General features: G+C 40.7%; 1 protein-coding gene across 1 annotated transcript; it reads left to right on the top strand.

Annotated features, from left to right (window-relative positions):
* Nucleotides 1–1,983: 1,983 nt before the first annotated feature.
* On the top strand, nt 1,984–16,915 carry hmgcll1 (3-hydroxymethyl-3-methylglutaryl-CoA lyase like 1). Its single transcript, XM_062400445.1, has 9 exons — nt 1,984–2,234; nt 3,499–3,576; nt 4,073–4,180; nt 4,542–4,637; nt 4,795–4,943; nt 6,339–6,402; nt 6,996–7,184; nt 14,801–14,926; nt 15,283–16,915. The coding sequence occupies exons 1-9, from the start codon at nt 2,139–2,141 to the stop codon at nt 15,385–15,387; spliced, it is 1,011 nt and encodes a 336-aa protein (XP_062256429.1). The 5' UTR covers nt 1,984–2,138; the 3' UTR covers nt 15,388–16,915.
* The last annotated feature ends 1,064 nt before the right edge of the window (nt 16,916–17,979 follow it).

Here is a 17,979-nt window from a genome sequence, read left to right as displayed (position 1 = left end):
CCCTTTCTTTTATGCGCAATGCCTTCCATTGCAGAAACATGCTTGCCCTGTTTGATTTTTATTTAATATTTTGAAGCATCCATCATCTGCTTGCTCTCCAAAACCCTTGTGTGTAAAACATATTGTTCTCCGGAGACAAACTAGCGCAGAGACATCCTTTTTCCTGTCAAGGCGAATCTGTTTGCGTAATCTACACGAACCTAAATAGTATCAGCGGTTTGCAGAGTTTAATCTTGTATAAGTTGCTGGTGCAGTTGTTTCTATGTCTGATGACATTGATTTCTGAGGTTTGTACTGTTGATCCAACATTTGATTTGAGTAAAACACCAAAATGCTTCACCTATCCGTGTTAGCTTGACCCCCCACTCCCCCCCCCCACCCCCCCACCCATCTTGCTGATACCTTACAAAAACACTATTTTTCCTTTTCTCACAGACGTCAGATAGACCGTTTCAAACTGCTACTTTTACTTGCAAAATATCAAATCCTCCTCTACGTGAAACCTCACCTCAAACTTGAAAGATTCTGCTCATCTGTGTTACATTGATTCCAAAAAGCAGGAAAGCCCCCGAAGGCCAGATCTTTGACGTGACCCTCCGCAGCTGGTATTTGTCAAGATAAAATGTAGCTGCAGAGTTAAATGTTAAAAGGGCCAGTTAGGGTTAAGTGATTGATGCAATTATCATTGATTTTAAAAGAAACGTTGAAAAGGCATAGGTTTCCTTGAGAAGTCAAGATAGATCAGATAGAAATGATGAATGACGTGTATTATGGATGTAACAACAAGAGATTTCTCAACCTTGTATTTAGACAGGAAATTATTAGATATTATTAGTTGCATAACATATTTATTTAGAAAGTTATGAATACAGTATGCAAGCTCAACCTTGTGCTCTTTGGCATCAGAGTGATTCAAGAAATAATTTGCTCTAATTCTGTGCTTCTGCAGAATGTTCTTTTTATTATCCCAGATTTACAGTCATCTGAAAAGAATTTAAACCACAGTGTCATTATTTCAAATAAATGAACTTTTTTCTTTTATTTTTCAGGAAACTGCAACAGAAAAGAAAATCACTTTATCCATTTTTGGCAGAAGTAACAATCAGTATGTGAAAAACCAAATAAAAGCTTGAAAATAAGGGTTTATTAAATTGTATTCTTTAAAAGTCTATCTGCCAGACCGCATGTTTTCCTGCACTTCACAGAGGCATGCATATGTAATAACAGGTAATACGCTCAAAGGCTTTTAAAAATGTTTTGATAAACATCAACCTTGAAGTGCGGCTCAAAAAAAAGAAGCTTTTTCAGGGCCGATCATGTGAGCCCCCCCTCTCCCCGACAGCGAGGTAGGGCTCTCTCATCACGGAGCAGTTTAGCGCGGTGAGATGGTTGAATGCTAGGACTTCATTAAGCCCCTCTATTGTTAACATCTGGGTTCAGGAGAATGGCTCTTTCTCTGGTAAATGTTGCCCGGCCTTAACAAGGGATTTTATTACACCGTGCAGTTGACATTGGCAGCAGTGGCACGTCTGGCTATGGAAACCTCCTCCACTGTTCAGGTCACAGGAGATCAATCAAAGCAGCGCGTTTCCCTGAAGCGTTCAGTTCTCACCAGAGCAGGGAGGTGAATGTGCATCTAATCTTGTTCGGGAATCGAGATAACTCAGATTGTTTTTGAAACGCCTCCACCGAGAAAACACTCAGTCTCTTCATAAATCACATGTGCAAACTGTGCAAACACATGCATTCCATTTTTGTTTTATGCTCATACTTTATTTATCTACTGTTATCCCGGCCCACTGTGCAGCATTTATCTCTCATATCGCTCCATTTGCCATTTTGCTTCACATCACTTCCTCTCTCCCTCACTCCCTGACCCATCCCTCTCTGTTTTGAGTCCCCCTCCCTGCTCGCGATGTGGCTGCCATGGCAACTGCTGAATCATCCCCCGCCACCACCGGTAGCCGCTCCCACTAATTCCACCTCCTCGTGCAGCGAGGCCCTCCATCTTCCGGGCCTGCATTAGCAAATTGACCGCACGCTTCAATTTCTCCATATCAGCTGCAGCGGCCTGTTCAGGTCAGTCTCGGAGGAGTCTCGGGGGTGCGGCAGCAGTCGGCCGAACAGCAGCCATTCGGATGGGTAACGTACCCCCTACGGTGAAGCACTGCCTGAGCTACGCGCAACTGGTCCAGGACTACCCATGGCTGAGGCGCTGGCTGCAGGAGGAGAAGGTGGGCGTCCGGTTTTCTCTTGTTTCTTATTCTGCTGCACATGCTCTGCCACATGACTCTCTCATGACAGGGAGGCTGCACAGAGGCCGGCTGCTGATGACGGCACTGATGCTGAGTGCTGCTTATGTAACAGTCCACTGAAATTCTGCTCTGTGATATTTACATTCAGTCGAACCGGCCAAGAAGCTTCTACATTATGTAACTTCTTGTTTTGATTTTGTTTCCCGCAAATTGTTGAATGGTTGAGTCTGATTATCTGCTCTAATAAATCCCCTGTGGGGGTTTTCAAGTGTTAGGGGGGGTTGTGAAGACCAAGCACTCAAATATTAAAATGCATTGACAGAATGCACTTAGTCTATCAGAAGTAGTAGAAGTATTACTGAAGTATTAACTTGTACACAAAGCAGCATTTCATTGTTGTACTGTATATCACTACGGTAATAGTTATAGTTCCATCTCATTCTGACTGTCTGCTGCTGAATCTCATCCTGTCTCATTCAATCTTGTTTATGGTGGAGTTCATTCATAAGTGTATATTACCGATGTCACGTCACTCTTTTTTTTTTTTTTTCGCCTCCGAAGTTATGCCTTCACCTGTGTTAGGTTGTCGGATTATACGGAAAACCACATAAGTGAAATGGAGGGTTGGGGCCTGAGGCTGAGAGGAACCAATCACATTTTGGGGAAGATTAAAAGGCACAGGGCCAGGATTTAGCTTTTCTACTTTCTTTACCACAACAACAACATTTTAAAAGGTTTTGTTTATTTTTCATTCCCTATGTATTTATACTACAAGAAACATGAGGTGTAGGATTGTATAGACTTGGATGCGGTATGCTCTTTCCTGAGTGCCGTGCCAGTTAGCCCGTATTTTTAACCCCCCCAAAAAAGTGATATTTAATCTCAGTTTGGGTTTTAAAGTTCAACCTGATCTTAAAAGATGGTATATAAAGTTGGACGACTTGACAGTCTGCGTTCTAAAATGATGAGGTTCACATCAGGGAAATACCTCCCATCCTCTGAATATCCCTTGTGGTTTGTGTGGAGTTACCCTCAACTTCTCTCCCAGTTTTCTCTCTGTGACGCATCTCCTGTGTTTGCATCCTTATGACATGACAAGCTCAGTTCTGTTTTGGTTCTCAGGTTTCATTTGGCTTTGAGGTACAGGGTGTTGCTCATGTTAGAAATGTCATGTCCCAGAGCATCTCCCGGCTAAAGAATGACAGAGGGCCCTTCCTCTCCTGACTCTCTTTTCTATCTCCAGACCAGCACGGCCCAAGAGTATCCAGAGTTTGTTAAAATCGTTGAGGTTGGGCCTAGAGATGGACTTCAGAATGAAAAGGTATACACTATCATCTCGGTCAGGAATCTCATTTATATTTACATGCGCCCTTGATTTGTCACCCCTGGAAACCCCCATTTTTCCTGTATCTGTCATACATAAAACAATCCGTAGCATATGAGTTCTGTGCCATAATTGCCAGAAGCATGTGTTTCACATTTTCCTTGAAATTGAATAGGAAAGATGACACGACTTCTGGTTTAGTTTACTCTGCTTAGCATGTCACAGTCTGATCATTTCCTTATTGCACGCCACCAGTTTTACAGATTGCACTGGATGCAGGAATAATCTTGTTTGCCACAACGTGTTATTATATGGAATGTTGTATAGTTTTGATGGACCCTAAAAATATGAATTCAGATTCAGCATGCCAAAGTAGACGTTGATGAAATTTGCAAGCAGCATGGCAAAGAGAACGAAATAAATGTCTTCCAGTTGTACCTCCCATCTTGAGTGGAATCAAATCCAGAGTCTTTTCCCTTTCAATCTTCCCCAGGAAATAGTCCCAACAGGGATTAAAATCCAGCTGATAGACATGCTGTCACGAACAGGCCTGCGTGTGATCGAGGCCACCAGCTTTGTGTCTGCAAAGTGGGTCCCTCAGGTAATACCTCCTCTTTATGCACAGAGAACAGTGCTGATTGAACTTTCTCTCTCATCTGCATAAACCCTGCAGCTCCAGCATCCTAGCAAAGAATATTATAAGACACTCATCCTACACAGTCACCTTTTCATTCACTGCAGTAAATTGTTCCATCATTTACTTCCTGCGCAAACTTGCCAGTTTTTTGTTAAAAGCTGAAAAATGCAACGTAAAAAAAATGTGTTTTTTGTCGTTTGAGGATTGTCTGCTCTGCGCCAGCATGTGAAAACATTAGTGCGGGATGATGTTTTCTCAGGAACACGTTGAGATGATGTGAAAGGTTTATTTTCCTACATCATATGTTTTCTCCCCCTTCACTTAGATGGCCGATCACTCCGATGTGCTCAGGGGAATCCAGAGAACACCTCACGTTCAGTACCCTGTGTTGACACCTAACATGCAGGGCTTCCAGGACGCTGTAAGCATGAATCATTAATTCAGCACAATGATCTCTGCTATAGACCACAACTGTTTACTGGTGCTTGTCAATTTGAGTTACTTCTTGTTTTGCCTGTGCTTACGTAAGTGTCACTCCAGCACAGGTTTACCAGTTCATTTCTCTCTCCTGTGTTTAGGTAGCAGCCGGTGCTACTGAAGTGGCCGTGTTTGGCTCAGCGTCAGAGACCTTCAGTAAAAAAAATATTAACTGCTCTATTGATGAAAGCATGCTGAGGTTTGAGGAGGTCATTAACTCTGCCAAGGAGCGACACATTCCAGTCCGCGGGTGACTAGTCTCCTCTCCACACATCTCTCCATTGTCACTCACAATGAGAGAGAACTCCCAACAGTTTGTGCACTTTCTGGTTCTGCTCTGATGATCGCATTTCTGTCCTCACTCCAAACAAAACACTTGAAAATAACGTTTCTATATGGAGGAGGGAAACACGCAACTCAGTAATGATACCTCTTATAGCAAGGTTCCAGATGTCCACCAGGTTATATCTGTGCATTACAAGAACCACACGTCCAGATGGACATTAAAGCAAAGCAAACAGGGTGAGTTACTGCTGGATCAGAGGTGGGCCTTTTGTTACACAAGGGAAAAGTAAGGCTAACTTGAAGATAACATGAAGTTCTCTATTTCAAAACTAGAATGAAAACTAAGTAGAGTCCATACCTCTGCAAAGGCCAGACAGAATGGCACACTCACAAAATGTGTCTTTTTTTCCATCAATATCCATGAATTATTCCCTGGGAAATCAGTGAAAATGTAAAAAAAAAGAAGAAGCAAATCGCGTAATTAATAAAATATACTGATCCAGATTTGCATCAAAACTTAATGGGTTTATCTCCTGACACACACCACATCCCTCCACCTAGTTCATCGGCGATCCGTTCAGGAGATTTTGCTTTATCTAGTTCACAAACAAACAGATGGACAGACGGATAAGGGTGAAAACGTAACATATATGTACCTTACTTCTACATAACCATAGGCTTTGATGGGCGACATGACAGCTCCCCGAAAGTGAAATTAAACCGTTTTGAATGTAGTGGCTGGCTGCAGTACAGGTCATACACCCAGCCTCCTCCATGTTAACTGGTTGGACACGGACCTGTCAGCAGCAGGTTGTTTTTTAATTCGTTATCTGATGCTGGATGAGACGCCATGATCGACAGCTGAGACTGATTCTTTACTGATTCTTGGTCGCTGGTATTGAATAAACCTCATTATTGCGGCTCAAAAAAATCGATTCACCTGATGTGAACACAAATCTTGTAAATCTTTTTTTTTTTTTATTACCCTGGGATTTCTTGTAGCAAAACAGATGAATTGGTAAAATGTCAGAGGCCAAACAAAAACCATATCTTTATTTAAACTGAGTGAGTTCATCTATCAACAACAGAAAAGTGAGAGTGAGAGTGAGTGAAAAATATTTGGCCGGTCCAAATGGTGATTTTTACTTCAGCAACTGTGACCTACATATAAATCTGTTATCAGGAACACCTACAAGAATCATAGTAATAAAACATTCAGCAGCTTCGACTTCTCTACATTAAAGTGAATTGTTACTCCATCCACTGCAGTGGTCGAGTTTTTATAGTTGGTGAAAACCACCACAAGCTATTAAATGTTACACAAGTGTATTGAATGTCTCACAGAGTTGTGTTCTTTCAGATATGTGTCTTGTGCGCTGGGATGTCCCCACGAGGGACACATTGAACCCTCCAAAGTTGCAGAGGTGAGATTTGTTTTGCGCCTTCCTGCTCTACAGTCATGCTCAAAGTGTCAATGATTTACTATTGAAAATACTAACCCTAACCCAAAGTCATTTTATTTTAATATCAGCATTAAATAAAGACATGTTTTGTAGCCAGACAATGAACTGGAGGCTTACATTGGTAAAGGTTATTTAAATTTTGCCGCCAGTTTTACATTCATGATTTTGCATTGAATGTTTCTCTCATTGTATTTTCAAATCTATTCATAAGGTGACGCTTGTGTCACTAAACAGGAGAGGAGGCTTTTATCTTTTACCGGAAATACCGCAAATGTCTTTTACTGAAATTGTATTTGTATTGTGATACAAAAACAAGTGATTTACTGTAAAAATTCTGCTCTTTTTTTGTATCACCAGTTCATTTTCACCTTTCCAATCATGAGACACAGAGCTTATTGTTCCTTGCTTTCAGCCTGAACTGATTTAAAAATTAAAAATTACATACTTTATTCTCTCTGATTTCAATGAAGACACAAACTTGAAACAACATTTGCATACTGGATCAACATTAACGGCTGATTTCGCTTTGACATTTTTGTCTCACCATTCCTCAGGTGGCAAAGAGGTTATATGACATGGGCTGTTATGAAATTTCCTTGGGGGACACCATCGGGGTGGGAACTCCAGGTTCCATGTTAAAGATGCTGCAGAGTGTGATGAAGGAGGTTCCTGCCAACGCTCTGGCTGTTCACTGCCATGACACGTATGGGCAAGCACTGCCCAACATCCTGACTGCACTCCAGGTAAGAGTTAATGATATATATCAACGGATCAATACTTGCCATAACGATTCATTGTTAGAAATGTTATTATTTGCCTTACCATTAATAGAAGGAAAATAATAGTAGATTTAATGGGGGAAAATGTTCTTGATTGAGTTGAGACTTTCTATAAACTCTGTCTATATTGGCCGTACAACCAAATGAGAAATTAGCCGGAACTTTTTCAGAATTTTGCCAAACTGCTTCAACTTCTTCACCTTTGATCCACTGTACTTTCATAGTTTTAACAGCTCTGTGATGTAAAGGACGATTGTAAAAACTAAGAGGAACCCACCCAAAAACATCCAATTTAGATTTATTTCAAGATCCAAGGATACACCCAATGAGATCAACAACTTTGTCTACAAGAGACACAAAAGACATGAATATCATAACAGTGAGAGCCCAGGGAGAAAAGAGGGAAAAATAAAAGCACACAGAAACACACCAGCTCCCCCGAACACAATGTCATTGTTAATACAGGATCAATCTTTTTTTCAAACATTTATAAAAAAATTATAAGTTGGTAATAAACGCTCACCGCACCTAACATTCCTGGAAGTCCTTACATGAAGGGGAACAGCTTCAAGACTGCTCCAGAAGTTGGGTGGAGGGACCAGTGAATTCTGGGAAAAGTCAAGAGCTTGCAAATTTGTCAAACCCGGGCAGAAATCAAACAGACATATTTGGAAACAGAGTAAAGCAGAGACCTGACATCCGTGAAGATCTGATGAAAGGCTGCAAACCTACGAGGATGAATGGTTGCAAACCTCTAAGGCAACTCTGAAGAATAGAGTTACTAAAGATAGTCATTCTGTGCGGGTTGGAGGGTTCACCTCGAATTTCTCTTTGACAAGAAAAGTATGAAAGGAACCTCTTGATCTGTTTTTGAAAAGTGGCAGTACTTTATCTGTGGAGGGCCTTCAACTAGTAGGAGGAGGAGGTTGAAAGTGTTGATTCTTTCGTTGTGCAAGCTCGAGACCTCAATGCATTATCCTCTCCATTCAACACATCCTCTTAAGATAAATAGTCTGGCATCTTTTCTTCCTGCTTTTCCCGTCGCTTGGCAAAGATTCTCTGGGCACCTTCACATGCACGTCCTTCTCCACATGATGAATATAAATATTCTTGTGGAGAGCCGCAGGCCGACCGTGGAAAAATGCCCAGCCTTTGCGTACATCAACGTTGTTACCCACAATGACATAAAGAGGAGCAACCAGATGTGGAAGCCGCGTCCAAAGCTGAGGTGGTGTTGCTTGTTCCAGGATATCTTTCAACTTCCTTAAGTAACTGCCAACTCTGCAGAGATCACACGTCTGTTCTGAGGCTTTAAATCATATTTCCTTCCTTGGGTATTCGTATGTTCAGCTGCTCGTAATCCATTTTTTAATTTTTTTTTTAAACGTGCAAGTTGCCGAACATTTAAACACAGCATCTTGGAAAGCAAGCATTGATTAGTTTTGGCTGGATTCAAGGAAAGGCAGTGGAATTCTCATGAACTAGTGCAGTGCCTGCTCTTAAGCTATTTGTTCTCTTGTCCTGTGTTAATGCTCTGGAGCTACGTCTTATTATTCTTGTCATTAGTGAGTCCTCCTCAAACATTACTACAGTTTCACTTTTTATTGTTTCTGTGCTTGACGTTGTGCACACAGCTTTTTTAAAAACAGTCTACAGTGCAGAGGGTCAGTGGGAAAAACTTAGTGTTCATCCTACCTGGTTTATCTGCAATGACGGTAGTCATTATAAGATGAAAATGAAATTTCTTTATTTTTATTCACGTGTTTGATTGATTAACTTGTTTACTTTTTTTTTCCATTCATAACATATCGGCTGTTTCAGTGGCCTGCTAAGCAACCGATCTAATCTTCAGACCCAAGTTCACAACTTTTCAAAATTAAAACATTGTCATTTAGATTGTCATTAAGCATTGCTTACAACAGAATTAATGTTGGGCTTTTAGTTTGAAGACAAATTGCTAAAAAGGAAGCGATTGTGTGAATGGTATGGTTTCACACAAATGAATGGTAATCAAACTATTAAAAAATGATCTGGCAGCGATTGTAACCCACAGTTAGACCCAGTCACAAACCAAAGCTGTAGTTTATCTGAGGACGTAGAAGAAGACATGTTCTACTCCACCGACTGACGGCAAACTGCCCCTCCCCCACTGGCTGCTACAAAGCACTGGTCGCCTGTTTATTTGAAATGTATTAATAATAGCATCACATGCCCACATCGCATCAAACTCAACAATTTACTTTCTCAGGCAATTTACAACACACATACCAAGTTTGAAGCCAATAAGATGACAGTTTGTCCACATGCAGACTGACAGACTGACAGAAAGACGACAAACATTTGTTGAATAACTCAGAAGATTAGGTAATTTGTGGTAGTTTGAATTCAAATCAATTTACCAGATAAGGATCTACTATTACGACAGAGTTTTAAGGCCACACTGTAGAAAACAAATTCTTACATTTCGAGAGTAAAGTCCTAATATGATGAGAACGAAGTTGTAAACATAATACAAGAATGAAGTCGGGATTTTACTAGAATTAAACTGGTGATTTTAGGCAACATGTTACTTCAGAAAAGCCGCCTACGCCTGTGTTAAAATGATGAGCCTTGTATCTTGTGAAACTATACTTCAGTATAGCAGTGAATCTTTTGGTACATCAGTACCACATTATCTTAAGTATCTGCACTTTGAAAAGATTGCACAAGAAACTAGATTTATTCAGACTAAAGAAGCCCAAATACCTGAAGGAGGAAATTTACTTATTTTTCACTCTCCAACTCTAAAAATATATTTTTATATTATTCTGGCTCTATTCACGTAGAATTAAACTTAATACGAAAATTAAACTTAATTTTCGTATTATTGTGACTTAATTCTTGTCAATTACGATGTCAGATTTCTTTTCTTCAACATAGACAGATAAAATAAATAACATAATTTAAATTTATTTTTGAAGTGTGGACAAGTTCTCTTAAGCAAGTATTTTAAGTTTGAGTATGGAGCTGAAAGATATTTATGAAACTCACTGTTAACCTGAATCTTCCCTTTAGCTTAAAAACAGTTTTTAAGTTTATGATGTTATGAATGCATCCTCTGTTTTCGGCGAGCAGTGAGAGCGCCCGAAAACAAAAGTGTAGATCACAATGAGACACACAGAAAACTAGAAGCTGTCAGTCAACAAGGAAAAGGGGCATTAAGAAACATGATCCAAGCCTCCCCATCAAAAGATGATTCACAAACTGCCCACTGGAAAAAAAAAATCCCAGAATCTTAATGAACATAAGATATTTCCAAAGGGCCCTCTCATCACGGCACACGAGTATAAGATGCCAGACTAACATACTCCAAAATACGCAGCTCACAAATATACGATGAGGCTTTAAACCCCTGTAGAAGAAAAGCTCCCGTCAGGGTGTTTTTCACCTCTTTGCCGACGTTGAGTATAAAAGGGACATAAATCCAGACATAAAACAGAGGCAACGCAGATATGGCTGTATCAGTTCTCTGAAGCACATTGTCACTGCAAGGGGAGGAAGCTCATTGGGGGCTGGGTGGGTCAACAGATGTGAGGGGGGTCAGGCACAAAGGCTCACCTATTCACTGTCTGTCGGACAAAGCGACCGAGAGCTAGGTGGATAGGAGGGCCCTGGGGGACTCCTAACTCATCTGTCGCTTGGCTGTTGAACCTTGACAATGCTCTGCTTAAAGACCAGAGGAAAACGATCCTCTCGTTCGCCCGCTGCTGAGCATGTGATGAACGGCGCCGCAGCCGCAGACCCAACACTTTATTGTGCAGGGGATAAATATGCTTTTGTGATTTTTTTCCAAGTTTGCATACATCGTAAATTCACCGGGCCCTTACACAGTTTCACCCAAGAATAAAAGAGTTAAACCTAACAACAGTTAACCAACAGAGCTAGAATATGGCTTTGAGTAGAGCGCATACCTCGGCCAACAGTCCCCTTAAAGTCGCTCAAGCTAAATGATACACACATATAGATATCGGTCCCCTGAATAAGCCACTTTGTTTTCATAAAAATCTGTGAACTATTCCCTGGGAAATCCGTGAAAATGTTTAAAAAAAACTCCCTTTTTTATCAATATTAAATAAAGTGATAAAAGAAACTCCTGGACCAGCCCCCTGATCCGGATCTGCACCAAAATTGCATGAGTTTCTCCCTGACCCGTAGAATATCCTTTCATCAAATCTTGTCATATAATCTTTATTACATTTTTTGCATAATCTTGCTTAAAAAATTTAAAATAACAACAAACAAACAAAAGGGGTTGAAAACACCTCAGAGGTAACAAGTGTTACACTCCAAACAAAGACAAAACACTTTAACGGGGGGTGTACTTATATGTACTGGCATGTTCTTATATTTGTCAATAACCTCATGCTGAAAGAAAATAAATTAAGTTTATATGCCTGATGGGAATAAAGAGTTGTTCAAATAACTTGATAGATAAGACACTTTGATCTTCTATGTAAAAACTTTATATATATATATTCCATTTGTAAAGTAGTAGATATATTTTAGGTCAGTTTTAATTTTGGGCGGCTCAGTGAAGAAGTGCAGAGGGACGGTGAAATTCCTTTGTGAATCACACTTAACAATGATTCATAGCAGCTGCCCCGTGGTCACAGGGAGTAATAGCAGCCGTGGATATTTAGCCCACCATTTGCTCAACCATAAACAAGATGGAAATGAAAGATTTTATCATCGTTTTTCATTATTGTGTGCCAGAAGTCCACACCACCAACTGGGAGAGAAATGAATTCCCCCAGTGCTGTCAGCCCTGAGTCACCTCTTTTGTTCTTGATAAAGACATTCCTCAGTCTTTGTACCTTTTTCTTTTTTTCAGGAGGTCTGGGGGGGCTTTGTTACAAACCTACTCCTGGCAGGTCACACAATGACAATGTATGTACTTAGATTTCACAGGCTTGGCAAGGAAAATTATTTATTCCTGCCTGCAATTTGGGTGTATTGTGCACTGCTGCAGCTGGGAAATACAGTACAACCTGTTCGTGGTCACACATGGAGCGGGTGTGCATAACTTCTAAACAACTAAATTTAACTTTAATTATGTTACAATTAACAATTTATTGTATGCACATACTTATATAAAAATTGCAATGATCATAAAGAACATGATTGTTGTTTTTTTGGTTTGTTGTTGTTGTTGTTTTTCTTGTTCTTGTTCTTGTTCTTGTTCTTCTTCTTCTTCTTCGTCCATCATCAGCATCATCATCATCAGCAGCACCACATTTGTATTGTGTATTGTGAGGTACCATTTTTCATTTTCATTTATAGAGAAACACAATCTTAGCATCAAACCTAATAACAACTAATTTCACAGTGTAAATTATACAAATAAAAAAACTGATTATATTGAATATCAAATGATCAGCTGCCACCTGCACATAGAAAACTGAGCCTCTTGAGCTTGAAATTAACTAGAAATTCTTTGATAAATTGAGACTGATTTCATTCTAATTGGTTGTTCTGCATTGACGAAGCCCAGTTATCCATGAAGAGGTACATTTTGAAGGTGATTGACTTGATTATAAAGCTTTGAATATTTGTGTTGCAATAAATCCTAGAGTTAAAAATAAAAAGTAATTTATTTGGTTTTGAATGTTTGTTTTGTTTATCGCAGAGTTGCCCCCCCCCCCCCCCAATACCTGGGTTCCGCTTTCCCGTGGCGGGGCTGTTCATGCGTTCCTGGAAAGAGGCTGTATATGTGTCAGCAGTGGATCTGTCACAGTTTTCTTTCAGCTTCCCAGTTTATGTAGTTGTGGGTTAAGCATCACTGCTTCATATCCTTCAGTGAACACACACACTCCCTCTGTCTCGCTGACGCAGTTCTCCAACCAAAATGGGAGCTTGTCCATCCTCAGCCTCGTCCACTCACTTTGTAAAATGTCAACAAGTTTATCCCCCCCCCCCCCCCCCCTTCCAAAAAAATTGAAAGTTTGAAAATGTACTGTGTCGTTACCCTGGAATGTATTGTTTTTACACAGCCACAGCTCGGTGGACATAGACTTGTTCACACTGAGCGCACATCTGGCTTTCGGGCAGTGTGAAGCGAATGCTGGCGAGCACGAGCTGTTGACCACCAATCCCCTGCGTGGTTACTGTCCAGAGGAGCACGGGGGGGCATGCTGCTGAAGGGTCGGTTTTGTTCTCCTCGGAAACAGTACGCTGACGACCCCCGGCCTTACACGGCTGGCAGCTGAGCGCGAGAGAGTTGGCACGGCAGATTACAACTCCGTGTTTATACTACAAAAATGATGCCTAGTACAATATCCTGCTCTGGCTTTCACCAAGGTCTGGAAATCTCGTGCACACCGGAGTAGATCTCCTCCTCTTTCTCCCCCACCTCCTCCTCCTCTTCCCTCGCCAACACAAACAGCAATTACGGGCTGGCTCAGACAGCCCCCTGAAAGAAGTAGGTTCTTGTCTGGGGGGAAAAGCAACCAATTAGCAGCATTGTTAAAAAAGAAAAGAAAGGAAAAGAAAAAAGTGCAAGAGAGATTCCTTTAATTTAGCTTGTCTGGTCCTGCTCCGCGGGGTGAAAAGTCCTCCATGACCCGCTGCCACTGAGAGGATCAGCGTGTTAATTTTCTGTCTCCATGGGATCCTCTGACATCTGGCTCGGCCACGGAAGCTGGAAAACTTCTTTAATATTCTCATGACGATCCCGCGAATCTGTGGAAAACATCCTGAGACCCTAAGTCCATAATGAATCTGAGAAACTGAAGGTCTGGATTCATTGTTTTTTTTTTTAGGTGTTAAAACATGGGTACGCTCATGGCTCGGTACATTCAAAATGGCGAGTCAGGACTGTTCTATCTCTTTGTGTAACGTCTGCTTACAGAGGGCGTTGAAAGTAAATGTGAATGAATGAACTCGAATATAAAAGATAATGCATAATAGATTTTCATGTGGAGACCAGACTCCTGCAGTCAATGAAAATTGGACATTAAGAAAGAAACTGAAAATTTTCCCTCACGATATCGATCCTGAGCAGCCACAGATGTATTCATACATGTGAAAGAAATGATCAATGGCATTAACAGCACATTTGAGAGGTAGCGCTACGATTCCTGAATTGTTTGCGTGATGTAAGCAGACACCGTCCAGCCAAGGAACAAATGCCTTCTCAATGTGGCAGGAAAAATGAATCCCCACGGTTCAGGGGCAGAGCAGAGCGCTGTAAAAACATGAGTAACCAGGAGAAACAGAACCATATGAAATGTTCTGTTCAGCATGAATAATGTTCCTCTTATATGAGACGAGGCCGTAATTATGTGGTGCTGGTGTTTAGAGCTGACAAAGAGGATGACTAAGCCGTACTCTGGGACATACCGTGCCCACTCATCTTCAAAACACGAGCCCACAGTTCTCCTGAACAGCTGTAAGACACAACCGCAGCCATCGGGGAGGCGCGCTGCTGCGGCTAGAACAATTCAGCAGAAACAAGGATCTTTGTTCCTGGCTTCTTTTTTTTTATACCTGAGGTGAAGTTTACATGGAGTTGCTGAATGTCTCTGCTGTGTTCCCTATTGCAGATGGGGGTCTGCGTGTTGGACTCGGCAGTAGCCGGCCTGGGAGGCTGCCCGTACGCTCAGGGTTCTTCTGGCAACGTCTCAACAGAGGATGTTCTCTACATGCTCAGTGGCATGGGCATTGAAACAGTGAGTATGTCTTTAGTCTCACAGAGCTGCTGGTATTTTATGTCTTTGTAATCCCAACACGTTGGCCAAACTCACACAATCATCCAGAGCTTATTTAAAGTAAAGGATCCCTGTGCTCGGAACAGGTTTATTTAATAATATCTGTGGTTTCACACAACTTGAACAATGTCCTCAGTGTCACATGCACCTTCAGGAACAATTTATTTAACAATTCCTACCCCTGCTGGTGGAAAACCTTCACTACAGTTTAGTTTCCTGTCTCCTGTTGCACACGATCACACCCTCTGTTCGTCCCGCCCACATGATTCCTCCTCTCAGATGTTGCATTTTAAGTGATGCTAAATATTTGTTTGCAGGGTGTGAACCTTGCCAAAGTGATGGAGGCTGGTGATTTTATCTGCGGAGCTTTGAGTCGCCAGACAAACTCCAAGGTTGCTCAGGCCAGAGGCAGAACAGTGTGACGCTGCTGTGATGAAGGATTCCCCATTTAAAAGTGTTTCCCCTGTTCTTGCTGCCTTTCAGTTTCCTGACTCTGCTGCTGTATTTAATAATTCCTGGTCTGAAACTAATACTTGCATGATTGCGCTTAAAACCATCTCCTTCGTTTTTCAGTTTCCTGTTTTTCTGTTCAGTTTTGGTGCTTATTCGACTCAAAGACTCAATGATGTTGCAGAAATATAATTTCCGCTTATCTTCTGATCTGTATTGTTGGACAATAAAAAAGAACAAGGACAGGTTACAGCCGCTTGAAAGTATCCAGAGGGAGACGAGGACTACATCAAGTATTCTTCATCAAAAGAGGTTAAGACAGATGACTTGATGAGTCATGAACATGCTTTTTAAATGTTATTCACATTTATTCGACTCTGACAAATTTGCAAAGCTCAGTGGCCTTAAAAGCTAACTAGCAAGAGGACGATAACAGTTTTTAATCGTTCAGTTTCTTTTTCTTTGGCTATTTGCTGAACTCAGTTTATGAATGTTTCATTTGAATGAACAGAGAAGATACATGAGACGACATCATTTCTCTTTTGATATGATACTCATGTGGAAAACTTCTCAGAATAACCTTTTCAGCTTTAATTCCCCTGTGAGATTGTATATGAGTAGCAATTAAATAAAATAAATAACTATTTTAAAAGCCACCACTGAAAAGTGTTTGCCCTCAGGTGTCCCAAAGAGGATTTAAGAAGTGCCCCTTGATTGTTTTTTGCCATTAAAAAAACATTTACCATCACATAAGCTCCTGATTGTATGAAAATCAAATGTGGTCGTGTTTTATCTGTGTTTTTCATGTGCTCTGTGTAAAAACATCATTCGATGATGAATTTTAATGAACTTAATGTGCTATGTGACAGCGGAATAATTCCATTTATGTTTTATTATATTGAAAAAATTTAAATCAGTCATTTTTTAATTTTATTTTAACATCCTCTAAATAAATAAAAAATATAAAAAGCTGTATGGTGCATGTCTCTTTCCTCGGGGCTCAGGATACATCTGGTCTTCTGTCCACTGAGCTAATTCTCAATCAACTGATTCACCTGATGTCCCTGTAGTAAAGCAGTAAAGGCCTAATTACGATGCCACAGTGAAAGACGAGTGGACTCTGGGACTGAAAGATAATTCAAGCTCAACTCAAATGATTCTAAGGAGCAGATTCCTGGATATTCGTATAAGTGTATTAAATTGTGATTGATCCATCTTCATAGCAGATGCAAACAAAAATCCGTAATAAAATAGATTGCAATCCAAAAATAAGAATTGATGCAATCAAATTTTTTTTGCAGATCTGCTTGTAGATTCAGGCAAATCAGATGCTAGAAGTCAAATAATCATGAAATGTGTGATTTCTGAGAGAAGGGCTCTGGAAATAAGGAAATCCTGATTACTGGAGGTGTGTTGATCAACTGGGTTACATTATTTCAGTTGTTCTCTGACTGGAGCTGATTCAACATACTAACACTTGATAGCACTGAGCACACAGTAAATTTTTGCCTGATGGGAAAAATCATTGGTTATGCTTGTTTGATCACACTGTAAACTGAAGTAAAATATCTAAAAAGGTTCATGTGTCCTTCCTTGGCCCATACCTCACTCTCTTCCGAGTTATAATAAAACTGATTCAGTAGCTTTTACATAACCCTACAGAAAGACAAATAAACTGCAATGAAAACATAACTTGGTGTATATATATCACAAGGTCCTTATGAGTCATCCTCTTGAAGCTATTAACTCAACTGAAATGTCTTCATAAAGTAATATACGGCAGCAAGCCACCCTCAGCTGCAGCCGTCATGTAAAGCTAAATGATGTTGGATCATTGTGACAGTGAGAAACACTCTCACTCGCACACATGAAGTCCTGTAGACACATTGATAAATCATCTTCCGATCAATCATATAACCCCACTCAGCATCACCCTGTGGGAGGAAGATTCTAAGAAAAATCTGAAACCCTCAGATGAAACTGAGCAGTCTCCAAGAGAGAGCAGAGCCCCGAGTTCCACTTTGAGGATGAGCAAAACATCCATCTCCTCCTCTCCTGTATTTTCAACCTCCTCTCGTCACACCTTGAAATAGAACCGAGACACCTGTCTCTGACTGTGTCACACACACAAACAGCAGATGTACAGTGAGCAAAAAAAACATCTCCTTTCCTCTTACCTCCCTCTCTAAGTGAAGTCAGGTTAAAATGCTCACTGACTGAGACCTGACATCCCCTGAACAAGGAGAATCTGCAGGTCCGGTGCAGAGTGAGTTGTTTACAGGGGTTCTTACTCCTGTTGTGCCCTTTCTCACCATACCGACAATACTTTAAGATTGCTTTTAGAAGTTTGTGTGTTTTCTGTTGAATCCATTCTGCTCCTGTATTTTCACCTGAAGCCTTGAAGTCGAATTGTTTTGTTGCGTCCATTGGTACAATGGTTTGTTTCACTCTCAGCAGAATTACGCCAAAAGTACTAAAGTGATCTCGGACATTGGCCGAGAAAGAATGACTTCAGATTTGGTGTGGATCCTGTTTAATCCACAGTTTTTTTATCCATTTCTTGT

This window comes from Platichthys flesus, chromosome 12 (assembly GCF_949316205.1).
Source record: "Platichthys flesus chromosome 12, fPlaFle2.1, whole genome shotgun sequence".
Taxonomy (NCBI): Eukaryota; Metazoa; Chordata; class Actinopteri; order Pleuronectiformes; family Pleuronectidae; genus Platichthys; species Platichthys flesus.
The sequence above is the reverse complement of the archived record's forward strand: the minus strand, read 5'-3'. Positions and strand labels throughout refer to the sequence as shown.

Coding starts and splice junctions, on each gene's coding strand:
- hmgcll1 (XM_062400445.1), top strand. CDS start 2,139: ATGGGTAACGTACCCCCTACGGTGAAGCACTGCCTGAGCTACGCGCAA. Junction 4,181..4,541: donor CTGCAAAGTGGGTCCCTCAG/GTAATACCTCCT, acceptor CCCTTCACTTAG/ATGGCCGATCACTCCGATGT. Junction 4,944..6,338: donor CGACACATTCCAGTCCGCGG/GTGACTAGTCTC, acceptor GTGTTCTTTCAG/ATATGTGTCTTGTGCGCTGG.